This window comes from Artemia sp. Qi Xiang Cuo, chromosome 3 (assembly GCF_049724085.1).
Source record: "Artemia sp. Qi Xiang Cuo chromosome 3, ASM4972408v1, whole genome shotgun sequence".
Classification (NCBI taxonomy): Eukaryota; Metazoa; Arthropoda; class Branchiopoda; order Anostraca; family Artemiidae; genus Artemia; species Artemia sp. Qi Xiang Cuo.
Genome location: NC_142796.1, coordinates 5,338,686 through 5,353,126, shown reverse-complemented (window position 1 = coordinate 5,353,126; position 14,441 = coordinate 5,338,686). Strand labels below are relative to the sequence as shown.

Genomic DNA, 14,441 nt, shown 5'->3' with positions numbered 1-14,441 from the left:
AAAGTTCCGAAGAACGGAAATATAAATCTTCAAACTAATATTATAACACTAGAAGCTACAGTGATGACAGTATTCAAATATGGCTCTTAAGCATAGGCGCTTCGAAAAGCAGATGAAGATTTGCTAGATTTATTCCAGAGAAATTGCTTAAGGATTGTTCTGGGTACCCGGATGATTGACCGTATTTCAAACAATAGGCTGTACGAAAAATGTGGTTCAATACCGCTCTCTAGGGCTATAATGAAAGAAAGGTTGAGATGGATAGGGCAAGTTGTGAGGACGAAGGATGACAGATTGCCGAAGATTGTTCTCTTTGACCAACCTAACGCGGAGATTTTTTTAAGGCCGACGGGCCCCGTCGTCAATCATGGTAAATATAACAATACATTTTAAAACAGTGTTAAACTAATTAAGATAACCTTAACAACGCAGAAAATGAAGAAAAGCATTTTTACTTATTGGTTCTCCAAAATAACTACTAAAATATTAATTTTCGTCAATCCCAATTAATTCACTGCGTGGTCAACAAAACAGCTTTTCTTGATCTTTAGTACCAACTCAGGACAGGAATCAGCTGCTATTTGCGCTCCCGGAAAAGCGTCGACGTATGTGCGGGGTATTCATGCAGAAACTATTTTGTTGCTCAGGATTTAGAATCAGATTTTTCTGTTATTGATAGACAAATAGTAATTTCTAATAGTAAATAAGTAATAATTTCAAATAGTAATGATAAGCGACAATTTTTCTTATGAAAAAGGCGGGGGGGGGGGGGGTGAAACCGTTCCACCGATTTTCATGAGGAATATAACAATACTTTCTAAAACAGTGTCGAACTAATTAAGATAACCTTAATAAAGCAACAGAAGAAAAAAAATCACTAACTTGTTGCTTTTCTAAATTACTATTAAAATAATAAGTTTCTTCTTTAATTTAAATAAAATAAGTTGTTAAAATTAAAATAAGTTAAAATAAAAAAAGTTTTTATTAATCCTAATTTGTTCACCGCCTCCGCTCCCATCAAAAGTGCAATTATAAACTAGTCTTTGTTTGAGTAGTATTTTATTGCCATGTTCCAAAAAAGGACTATCAAGAGAACTTAACGAGTCAGCTTTTATGGTTTCTAGCCAAATAATATTCTATTGTTTGTTTTCGGGCTTGTGAGTGCTCACTGTCTCGCATGCAATATTAAATTTCACTTTGGAAAACAAACTAACCAGTTAGTTTCAAAATAATATACTTGTGCAAAACTGAAACCCTTTAAATTCGTATGTAGATGCTGATATACATTTTTCTCTACTTTTGCCTAGAAGTTTTGAGAAATCGCTCGAACGTCACAGGTGTAGAGTAGGTTGGGACCTTGGGATTTTTTTTTCGGGATGGGGGGGGGGGGGGTCAGAAAATTTGCCTCTGGGAGTGGAAAAGAAAGACATGCTTTTATTAACCGTACCTTAATTTCTGGGAGAGAACCGGTGAATCGGAGGGAATCACCTCTGTGTATAGTTGTGTAAATAACTATGTATAGTTATGCTAATTTTGCTCCTGCTTTTTGTCTTTGTATTCTTGCGATTTTTATAACCACATCGGAGGTTTGAGTAAAAGCAATAACCCGCCACAACTTTATTTCTACGGTGGAAACTTGTGAAGAATATAGAAAGTTCTTAGAAACTTAGAAAGTTCTCTCCTCCCCCCCCCCCGTGTAGGTATGTTCAATGAGCAAAAATGTATGCCCTCTGATAAAAAGATGTATAATATTTTGTTTTGATTATTATTGGAGGTTTTATACCAGCCATGGTTAGAATAAGAGAAGGGGCATTACTCCTCCTGAAACTCAGGCTGGATGGCTATTCAGTAAAATTTGGCCTGTAAGCTCAAAATTGAGACATTAGACTTCACCCCTCTCCTTCCTAATCACCAAAACTATATCTGAATCCCATTCACTACAGAGTGTTAAACACCTTTTCTTTTCCCAAATATTAAAATAATGCCTCAACTATTATCTTCTATCCCCAAATATATCCTAAATATAATACAATCATTCCTCCTTTTCCTAATATTGCGAAAAATATTTTAGGCCAGTCAAAGGTTGATATTATTAATCAAATATTGTTTGATAATATCTGATTGTGTTTTTAATTACAACTTGCTAAAGTACAGTGATCTTATTTAGTGCATTTTAAGAAAATTGTGAAGAAAATATTTAAAATATCGCATAATACTAAAAATTTGCTAAATGTATTTGATCTAGGATTTGAATGTTTCCTTGATAGGATTATTAATTTGATTTCAGCTATAAGGCTTGCTGAAAAAATCGTCTTTTTATTTGTCATAAAAAATGATGAAAATAATAAAAAAAACAATGAAAATTTCACTATTTCGGAAAAAAACCAAAAAAAAAAGAAAAAAAGATTCTTCTAACATTAAACAGAGTATGATCAAACTAGCGTAGATTTTTTTATCCATTATGTACAAAGCCTGTCAAATCAATCTCGAATCTGGGTCTAGGCGTTTAACCCCCGGAAAATACCCCCCATAAAATCCCACCTTGAAAATACCCACCTTCACTGAAAAATAACCCCCGTAAAATACTCCCCTGGAGAAAATTCTCACACACGCAAAATTGAGCAGCCAAAGAGAAAGTACAAAATAGGCACCTTTTGGTGTCGGTATAATGCACAATTTTTTTTTTTTGGTTATACTACATGGTCACTAAGTTGTATTTAAAAAAAGAGGTGCCCGTTAAAGTAGATTGCTCTTTTTATTTGGGCATAATACCCAATATTTTTTTTTATTTAGACTACATGTTCTTTAAATTATATTAAAAAAAACAAACAAAAAAAACATGCCCCCTAAAGTAGTTAGTTCTTTTATTTAGATTGTTATTTAATACCCTATGCTTTTTTCACTTACACTACACGTTCTTTCAACTTTTGGATATAAACACGGTGTAGAAGCTTAAAAAATGAATAAACAAATATTAATACAGTAAACCCCTATGGCTCTTCGCTATAGGTGACGCTATAGGATTGCCTCTGACTTAAACAGGAGAGTAGAACTTCCAGTTCGCCTTCTAATGAACATCTGGGATTCTCCAGGGGAATATAGGGGGATGGGAATTTTCCGTGGGTGGTGGAGTGGTTCTGCTGAGGGGTAAACGCCGACTCCCTCTCAAATCTATTCTTCAACTTCCTACAAGAAAAGAAAAGGAAAAGACGAGCGCAAATAAATTATAGCCCGGAATGAGTTTTCTTTGCTGTATGCATGGAGTATCGAATATTATAAGACAGAGAATTTCTTTTTTAGAATTTTTTTTTTCCGGTTACAACTTTACTTCCCGATTTCAAACCATATTAGGCAGTAATTCGAGATTTTTGTGACTACAATTTGAACCTAATTAATTTAAAGGATAATTCTGTCGAATATGTCAGCAAACAGCGAGAGGTGGTCTTGTTAGAATGTATTCTGGAGTTACTGCAAAGGTCACCTCTAGGAAAATTGTTGGTCCGAAAATGTATTTTTTGGGCGTTTGATCTTTTCCTCGGAGTCACCCCTCCCTTCACCTTAAAGTCCTGCTGCACCTTAACTTCTATACACAGTGTCCATAACAACAGAATTCCATCTGTTGCACTTTGTTGACTAATCTTAATATAAACTTGCGTAACTTAAAATTTTATGCAGAGCATGCTTGTTGTTACGGACAAAATTCCCTCATTATATTACATACGTAAAATCTTAGGTCATGCTATTGTGAAGGGTTCCCAGTGGCGGTTCTAGGCCAGAACAGGGGGGGATTGCCCCCTTTTAGTTTTTCCTATATTAAATTTCTCTTATTTTATTTTTTTACACTCCCGTAGCATAACTCCCCTCCCAATTATGAGACCTAAAACCGCTACTGGGTTCTACGGCGGGATGTGAAAGCACCATAACTTAGAAAAACCATTGCAATGTATGAGTAAACAGCCATAGTTACCAGTTGAACTGAAAAATGAGCTCATAAAACTAGCGCCATTAACGATAGGCCTATTGAAATTGAAGAATGAATCAAACAAGTGTAGTGACATAAGAGTAGAAAGTGGCGTTAGTGTAAAAAAAAAAAAAAAAAAAAATTATATGTTGTTTTGTGTTTCTTTGCATTTTTTTTAAGCTTCGTAATTGTTTCTTTTCAGAAACTAAGATCATACACGTATTACTGCGCTAATTTTGCATTGTTATTACACTTCAAGAAGTCAAGAAATGCCATACGCTAGACGGCGCTGGTGTTTTTCCTTTTGTTCGGCACTAACGCCAGTTTACACTCTTCGAAGTTACTTATAATCTTTTGAGTGGATGATAGAAAGGCTTAAAAAAAAAAAAAAAAAAAAACAAAAAAACAAACAAAAAAAAACATACTGCTTGGAAGGAAAAGGGTCTGGATCTCTCGAAAACTCATGCTGTTTGTATTCTGTGTAGAAAACAAGTTTTATCGGTGCAATCCCTTTTGGCTGTCTAAGATACCATATTTAGGAGTTTATGTTTTTCCGAACGCTTCTTCTTTTTTCTTCTTTGTCTAACTGTTTTGAAATTGGAGCTTTTAATCTCCTTTATATACCTCTTCTAAAATTTCAAGAAACAAAACTGCTTTTTACAAACAATTAACTCTTGATAAACCAGAAAGACAAAGCTGGTCAAAGTTCTATCAATCGATTCACTCCATTCTTGTCTATCTTTTGGTTTCTAAGATACCATATTTAGGAGTTTGTGATTTTTTCCAAACACTTCTCTTGTTCTTTTTTCTTCTTTATCGATCTGTTTGGAAACTGGAGTTTTTGATCTCCTTTATAATTTTCTAAAATTTGTAAGACATCTGCCTTTTACCAACAATTAACTCTTGATAGACCAGAAAGACCCGCCTGGTCAATAGTTCTTTGACCGACGGGTAAAAAAATGTTTTTTTTTATTCAAAATACATTTTCATGTTTTTGCTCTCCTGTATAGTAGATAATTTGTAACATACTGCCTTTTGATTTACCATATATACAGTTAGAATGCTAAGTATATATTTTCTTGGCTTATTTTTAACTACATTTGTCACCTGAAAAATTGGCCGTCTCATATTATCATTCATCTACTTCTTTCGTAGATGTCCCGGAAAGGATCAGTTACTCCCCAGGGAGTGGCAGAAAATCCCTTTTTCCTGATACTAAATTTGATCTGTGTAATGTTCCCTGTACTGCAAAGGATATTCAGTCAAGGATTTCGCTTGCCGCCTCTCATCTTGGAAAAAAATGTGACAGGGACACTTACTCTGTCACTGACCAAAGGAAACTTTGTGGTAAGTCCTGGTTTTATTTGTATCTGAAATGCAGCGTTCGTAGATTTTTTGTTTCTTCTTGTTTTATGAATGATTTTTAAATCGTGAACTGTTTAACTGAACTCAGTTGACAAGGGAATTTTCGGGTTACGTATATTTTTTTTTCGTTGCGTAAGAAAAGGAGCGTTATCAAACTTAAAATTTTTGTTATTTTTTTAATACATAATTTGGGTGTATCGTTTTTTTTTTCAGTTTAAGGTTTGTGTTCCCTGAACATGCGATTTTTCGATCCTATAGATGTATCTTGCACTGAGAGGACAAGATTTGTAGGCCTATATTATTTTAGGCCTCTTTCACCATTCACTGAACCAGAATTATGATATTGCTCAAATTTTTCAAATTTGAGAAAAAAATTTCTCAAAACATGACTCAGTAGGTAGATGAGGCTGTAAAACACTTGTTAAAATAATTCCTCATTTAAATTTGTATATATTTAAACTCTCATCTCCAATTACAAGTATTCCCAGCAGTTAGTCCATAATATCCCCTGTCCCTATGGAATTCTTTTGAAAAAACTTACGTAATCCCTGTGTTTGGGAATCGAAACTGACCCTGTATAAAATAAGCTGTACGGAACATTTTGTTCTGAAGAGATGGATCTAAACTATTCTAAAAATAGTGAAAGTTTTCTATTTCTTGTACTTTTTTGTGTCTTTCCAGTGTCTTTTTCAGTATATAAAGAAGAAAATTAAAAGCAAATTTCAAAAATGTAACTCGTTAAATGGATAAAACTTTAAAATATTTTTTAATTTAATTTTTTTGTTAAAATTGTATGTAAAATCCTCACCCTTAAGCAGAAATATCTTGTTCGTCGTTCAAGACACCATTTCCCAAAGGGAACAATGCCAAGAATACACAAAAGTTAAACCACATTCATCATATTGCTTAAATCTTTCTTAGAGAAAAACTCTGAACTTTCTCAAAATAGTGAAAGTTTTCTATCTTCGTATGGCTTTTGTGTATTTCTATTTTCAGATGGTTTTTCCAACGTGTTTTTTAACTAAAAAAAACAAAAAACTAACAAATGCAAAACAATTTTCAAAAATGCACTCGGTAAATGGGTAAAAATAGAAAACACTTTCTAAATTAATTCTTCATTTAAAATGGTGTATATAAATCCCTCGTCTCTAAGCTGAAATATCTTGTTCATGGTTCAAGACATCATTCCCTTATGGGAACAATACCGTGAATACACAAAGGTGGAGCCAGATTTGTCATATTGCTGAAATATTTCTAAGAGGAAAGTGAACCTTCTCAAAATAGCGAAAGTCTTCTATTTTCGCATATTGCTTGTGTCTTTCCACGGTATTTTTCAGCAAAAGAAAAGAAGAAAATTAAAAGCAATTTTCAAAAATATAACCCGGTAGACGGGTGAAGCTAGAAAAGACTTTTTAAATTAACTCTGCAGTTGTGTATATATATTGCATGTATAGCCGTGTGTATATTGTGTATATGTTACCATGATTGTCCTTAATCTGTTTAATGTTGACATTCTCCAGTGAATGTCCGATATTCCTTTTTCTCTTCTCTCTCTTCTCTCCTTTTCTCTTTTCTCTTCTCAATTCACTTTGCGAGTCACCTTTTTCAGTCTTATGCAACCTAGGATGGTAAAAGTTAGGCTAGATTATATTTTTATCCGATGCATTTGGGGAAAAAGGGGCATGGGGGGGGGGTCTAGTTGCCATCCGATCACTTTTGACTCTTAAAAAGGGCACTAGAACTTCCGATTTCCAATCGAAAAAGCTCCCTCCGAAGTTTATACGACCACCCCTTCAATATGAAGTGCCTCTGGAAAAAATAAAAATATTAGATAATAAAACATTGGAGCTTCATAGGCGACGTTGTAGCGCTGCCTCTGATACAGTATTTACTATTGTGTATTTAATCCTTCATCTCTAAAGCAGAAATATATCGTTCATGGTTCAAGACACTGTTCTCTAAAGGGAACAGAACCAAGAATACACAAAGGTGGTATTATTTTCCACAAGAAAACCTTTTGCATAATTACCTTTTAGGCAATATTTCCATGGAACAAGCTTTGCCTTATGTCTAGGAAACAGAAATGGAGAAGTGAAGTAATATGGTGCTCTAATTTCCCCTTCTGGAAGTCGTTCATAAGACTGACTTTCTGGAGTGTATACAAAAAATGATCATTTTTGAAAACAGTTTATAGAGTAGATGGGCTTGATATACGAATATAGTCTCTTTTTATAGAAAAAAGCTTACCCGTTGTGCGTGGCTTAGATCTCAAAAGAAAGGAAATTCACGGAAAATTTCTCCTTCCTGGAAAATTCCCCCTCTGGATAAAATTGAAAAATCCCTCTCCGGGAAAAATTTCCCCCGTAGAAAATCCCCCCACTGTTTCCCACTGGAAAATTTTCCCCACGTGTAAAATAATGATCGTATTTTTAAATAAAAAACTTATTTGAAAAATCAGGCTAGGATTATATCGCCGGGCGCTGTTGGATACATTCAACTCCAGGAAATGTGAATAATGATAACGAAAGCAACTGCCAAATCTTTGTGTTCAGGGGGTCTCTAATTTCAATAAGCGTGAAAGGTAATAAGAGAGCCTTAGGGGAGGGGGTTATTTTGTACCTAAAACTTTCGCTAAACTGTATTCAACGACATCTTAAAGCTCCTTGACGATCGGACGAAAAGTTTGTGCATTTTTGATATGCCACGAAACATACTTAAGTTGAATCTGGAAAAGATTATTTTTTCTATAGTAAAAATTACATAATCCTTTGAAGTTTTTTTTTTAGAAATGTTTTTTTTCTTCTCTTGTTTCAAAAGTTTTAATCATCCAAAATGGACACGGAAATTGGAATTCGAGCTGAATGAAAGCAAGTTTTACAACCCGAAAAACGAGTATACCCAGAGGTTACTCACTTTCAAAAATCCTAAACACTAGGTGGCGTGGGCCGTCCATGGCAGAAGTATGCTACACCCGGCGAGGATGCGCTGCATGACGAAGATGTACTGCATGGTACTCTGAGATGTACATCAAGGGGTGGAGAAACTCCTCGATAAAAAAAATCTGATTAGAGAGTCGTATATTGTCAAATACATTATCTACCCATTCAACTCCTCTTTCTTCCTTGGGTGCCAACTCCTCTTTCTTAACCTCAAAATGCTTTCTATAAAATGTTATCGATTCCAGAATGAAGCACCTTTTGCTTAGCGCTTTTTGATAATACTTTTGTAATTTTTTTTTGGCCATTTAAGGGTTTCCATTCAAGCATATGGGTTTTAGCTAATTAGCCCTAATAAACCGTTTGAAACCAAGTATGTGAGTTTGGAAGACTCGACCTCCAGCTAAGATCTAAACAAAGTTAATTTTTTCTTGTAAAAGATATACCCTACACTGGCTTCACCTGTCTTTAAATATTGTGCATACAATAGTTTCGAAGGCCTTTGATACTTCGCCATGTAAGTAGTATTACTCGATGGATTCAATGTAATGATGATGATCACCGTTTTCCATCCCGATGTTGTAAAGGCACATAATATTATATGGTAGAATGTGGAAAAGACATGGAAAGCATATGAAGCTAAGAGAGGAAAGGAAATAATAAATGAAAAATAAAATCAAAAAAGGGTGAGAAAACGAGGATTTTGTCAGCCAGTGGCAAAACATGAAGACGAAAAACAAGCAAATATTTCGACAAGTACCTCTGCCAAGTCGTCCTCAGTGCTAAACCAAAAAGTAAAAAAAAAAAAAAAAAAAACAGCAAAAAATCTAAATTTCATTGTTGCAAATGACTTATTTGTGTCTCACCTATCAGTCTAAACTAATCTACAAAAGAAAATGTATTTAAAAAGAGAATTCCGTAGGTTGGGAATTTATAATTTTTCCCCTGGAAATTAATTCTGACGAGGTAGTTATTCTTCCCGTCTCCCCAAACGATGTGTGAGGATTTCGTATGGAAAGATTTAAGGGAAATGGGAACTTCTTGGGAGGGTATAAACAGGGAGTCTTTAATTAAATTGGGATGGAGGAGTGTGCGTAGCTATTTTGGCCCCAGGCGGCTTGGTGCTGCAGTGTGTCTATGGTAGTAGTCAGTGGCGTAGCAAGGTCTTGTGACACCCGGAGCGGAATTTGAACTTGTCACCCCCCATCCCAACAAACATTTAAATATTGTTGAGTCATATTTGTTTATGGTGGAAACACACAATTAAAATAGATATTTGAAGTGTTTAAATTAAGATAATTGTTTCTTAATACAGACAGATAAAACCGGTTGGTTCTCCAGTTTTATACAGCATAAACTTAAGTTTTGGCAGTTTAATACATAAGTACCCTTTAATCTATCACGCATTCAATTATTTTGTTTATAGGATTAATATATTATGCCCAAAACGTAGAGTAAAAGAAAATAAGGCTCAAACTAAATATTAGAAAATAAGAAGAAGGTATCATCTTAAAGGATCAATTAAATTTCTGAGTAAAACGACGGTTATATTTTGAAAGAGCATGAAAAAGGTCTCGAGTGGCATGTTCATCTAATTTTTAGCTCGATAATGAAAATATCTCCAAATTAATGATGAATTCCTCTCCCCCTCTTTCCATAGGTACCATGCTCTCCCGTCTTCATTTTAGAATAAATTTTCAATCTAACTCTCTTATATTTTTAGACCTTTGTAAATTAAACAGAAAAGCAAAAGAAAGCAAAATTTAAACTCACGGTCTAGTTGTCTAAAATAACCCTCTTTGAATCGATGCTCAGAATTACACTGAGCGTAAACGTGTTCAAGCGAAATTCTTTACCATGAGTTACAAGAGAGTCTTTGATGAGATGATATAGTCTTATAAAAATTTTGCTTTTACTAGCATAGGAAGAAAGGTCAGAAATTCAATGATCTATGTCTGGTTTATGATGTGCAGTAGATAATTGAGACAAAAACTTTGGAATTAGTGAAAAAATTATGTCAAGTAAAGTGAACGCGATAGTTGCTAGGGTGGATTGTCACAAGTGATAAATCACTAGGGATTGCAACCCTGAACGAAAAGATATTTCTGGGGAACCGATCTTTTTTCGAGAAGATACAATTTTTGGGGAAATCCCCCAAAATTCGGGGATAGTGGAAGCACTGGTATTTTGAGACAAAATCGGACGTGCAACCTGCCAAGTAGCATTGCTACTATGCTACCCGACTTTTTACACGGTGAATATTGTGTCAAAACTTGTCTTTTACAGCTTTTCTTTCAGCAAAAATGATTTTTATATATAAAAAAGGTATTTTCAGACAAAATCTACCAACAAATTTGAAAACTGCCAAGTAGCATTGCTATTTTGCTACCCCACTTTTTGCATGGCGACATAAGTCCTTTTAGACCAATTTTTGTCACCCCTCCAGGGCTATATATATAAATAAATAAATATATATATATATATATATATATATATATATATATATATATATATATATATATATATATATATATATATATATATATATATATATATATATATATATATATATATATATATATATATATATATATATATATATATATATATATATATATATATATATGACTCTGGAGGATCTTTTATGTATTATTCTTATAAATTTTTCTTTTTTTATTTACAAATCTCCCCAATAAAAATTGCAGGATAAATTATTTCTAGAGTAAGGAAATTTTGGAGGAAGCAAGTACTTCTAGATTTTTGTGATGGCTTTTGAATATAGATAAATTCTAAACTTATGATGTTTTTATCATGTTTTTAAAATAAAGATATTTTTGTGTAATTAGTATTCTGCAATAAGAGCTTTTTCTATTGTTCCAATTTGATTGTTATTGTTGTGGAACAAATTATGCTTATTTAGGAGAAAGAATTAGAGACGTGGAGCAATATAATATTCTACTAATGTCTCGTGGAATCTCGTTTCCAAGAATTATATCTCAACGTCTTTATGGTAAAACGATCTTAATTGGCGACATTTTGTAGAATTCTTAAGTGCATTGGAGTACGCCGTCCCCGCAAGAAATTTAATAAACAAGAATGTGTTTCCCGATGAAAGTGAAGGGGGACATTGAATCCAAAAAAAAGAAATTGTCTTATGTGTTAGGGGGGTGCCTTCCCACTGAACCCACCTCTCTCTACTAAGACTTTCTCTTGTTATGTAAATATTGATTCAACTTTCGACAAAGCATAGTTTATTCTATGGGGGATCGCCCTCCCAATGTAAATCCGTACACAGGATATTTTTCGTCTGGGGGGGGGGGGGCTGTAATAAGAATCTTGAGTGGGGCCCAGTAGTAAAAATAAAATTTGGTAAGTTGAGCTAGAAGAAGGGGAGGTCGAAGTTCACCTGGTCACGATTTTGGAACGTCATATATTCTAAGCCATTGATTTGTCAATAGTAGCGGTTAAGACTACCTTTGAAGTTTTTTTTTTCCCAAAAACTAAAATTTTAATTTATTAAGTTGTCTAGAACAGCCCCTACCCACGGGGTCTGATTGGACGGGTCTAGTGTTCGGTTGGACACCATGGTAAACTGTCAGATTGGGAATTTTTTTTCAAATATGAATAAAAGTATAAGAAAAATAGGATTTCAGCTATACAAAATGACAATAAAAGCATTAAAGTGCAACCCAATTCACCACAGTCTGTATGAATTTAGATTGTAGTTTCTGTGCCTTCCAGGCCTTGTGGGCGAAAAAGCTTCAAAACAGTACGCCTTGTCTGGAATCTCTGAAAGCAGAAATTTCTGTCCACTTTTTTTCATGAAAGAAACCTTGAAATTGCTTTGACATTTTCTATTCGAGCAACTTAATAAATCTCTGCGCTTCGTTTGCCATGCACCAACTCTACTAAAATAATCTACCAATCTACTAATCTACTCTGCTTTGCAGCCATTGAGTCGATATCGAAAGGCTCAATATCTTCCACATAACCACAATGAAGTAACTCATCACTCGAAGTGTCGTCGACATTTAATGAATTCACTATTACTCTTTTAAAGAATTCTCAGTGTCTGTCCGTACTTTTTTTTCCGTGGTCTTATTTAGTTTTGGTTTTCACGCTTGCTTTACTTTCCCTTTTTTGAGTATGTCATTAATGATTTGGGTGCGGGCCTGGTTGCAGCCTTGCTGCCCCAAAACAGTAATAGCGGAAACATGGGAGGAAAAGTTCAAACCTGTTCAGGAGCTACTATAGGTCTTCCCTATGTCTGAAGGGCCTCAGACGAAACCAAGGGACTTGAATTTAGAGGCACCATAACTACCAGCCTGTCTGTAACTACAGAGGGTGAAAAAACATGATCAAAGCCAATTCCCCTGTTGAAAGGGGAAATTTCTAATGCACGTAAAGCTGACACGATCTTCGCCGGGCTAAATTTTTCCAGGAAAGGCTGGGAAGTAAGCGCTACCTTTGTATAAATTAATTTGTTGCCCTGGATTGGTATCCCGCCATTCATTGCATTTTTTTCGAAGTGCACAGTTGATAGGGCCTAGGACTACTACACCCAAGGGCTGTCGCCTATGTCAGCAATGAGGAAAGAACGTAAAGAGCGCGTTTGACTTGTTTTTGCAGTAGCGTACAATCGTTGGATCCAAACGACTCTCGTGGTTATCAAGAAGTAGAAGAACAGGGCAAGTTTTTTTCTGGTTTCAAGTGTTTTATAGAAGTATTAACCGATTCAAGGAATACGAACAACGTCTTCGTCTGCTTTACCTACCAGCACTCTCATACAAATTTCTAAGGGGTGATATGATCGAGCTGTACAAGCTATGCCATGGCTGCTGTGACAACGTCCCCGGGGAAGCACTACTGGTCTTTAACGAAAGTCATCTACGTGGTCATCCCTTAAAGCTTAAAACTGAAAGGTTCTACAAAGATGTAGGCAAATGGGCCTTTCGAAACCGAATCGTCGACACCTGGAACTCCCTCCCCGAAAAAACCGCTCTGGCACCTTCCATGAGAGTCGTATGTACGACTTAAGTGACTTTAGAAGATTTATCTAAATTTTTGTATTGTTTTTTTTTTCCTGTTTTGTAAGAGGCTCTGGCCTACGTTTTTGCATTATATTATTATTATTATTATATGCGTAAACAATGGGCGAATTTCATAACTTACAGTCCTCTCCCCACTGACTGTGGGGGTCATTTTACACCTTCAGACATAATTGTTTGATCTTTAAACTATACTGAAAACAATGGCTATCTCAAAATTTTGATCAGATAATTTTTGGGGGAAAATGGGCGTGGGAGGGAGCTCAGTTGCCTTCCGATCGTTCTGGTCACTTAAAAAGTTAACTAGAACTTTTAATTTCCGTTCGAATGCACCCTCTCTCGATCTTCTAGGACCATTATTTCGATCCAACCACCCCTGAAAAAAAAAACAACAAATAAACACCCATCCGTAATCGTTTTTATGGCAAAAATAGCGAAGGCACACATATATGCATACAGGGGCCACGGACTTGTACTATTAAACTCTCTAGTACGCTAAATCTAATGACGTGTTCTGTTTATGTTTCTGTAATTTTAAGATGGCTTTCCCCCCTATTTAAAAAATAAAGAAAACTTTTTCCGGATCGTTACTTTTGATGGGTAAAACTAAACTTGATGAATATATTTAGAATCAGCATAATTTGATTCTTTTGATGTATATATTGATATTAAAATTCCGTTTTTTAGAGTTTCATTTACTATTCAACCGTTTGGTTTTGGGTGAATCATATTGATTTTTGTATTTAAACTTTTTGTTAATTAAATATATCACTATCACTATCACTATTGAGCTGAGTCGCCCCCTACTTAGGCCTACAGTTCGTTACCACGACCTGTTTGTTAGCAATCTGCTCAATGAAACATATGCTTGACCTTTTGCAAAAAGCTTCTTACTCAGATTGATATCCGCTTGATCGACTATACATCCTTGCATTTTATCTACTCAACATGCCCAACTGAGAATTAATGGTTGTTTTTTGTGTTTTTTTTCTCTCTCAACGATTTCATAGATAGCTTGTTAACTCCTTAATTGCTATGTCTAACATAAACATAGTAATTAAGGAGTTAACAAGCTTGGTTAGCATTTCTCAGCTTATAGCGGGATCACTTGAAATACGTTGTGCCTTTGTT

The 14,441-nt window shown here is 34.9% G+C and overlaps 1 protein-coding gene across 2 annotated transcripts in view; it reads left to right on the top strand.

Annotated features, from left to right (window-relative positions):
• Positions 1-14,441, top strand: part of Cals (calsyntenin 1) — a 292,310-nt gene that overhangs the window by 82,887 nt on the left and 194,982 nt on the right. For both annotated transcript variants that reach the window (XM_089108431.1, XM_089108432.1), the window contains exon 6: positions 5,117-5,308. In XM_089108431.1, coding sequence (XP_088964557.1) covers positions 5,117-5,308 — 192 coding nt within the window. The remainder of the gene's footprint in view (positions 1-5,116; positions 5,309-14,441) is intronic.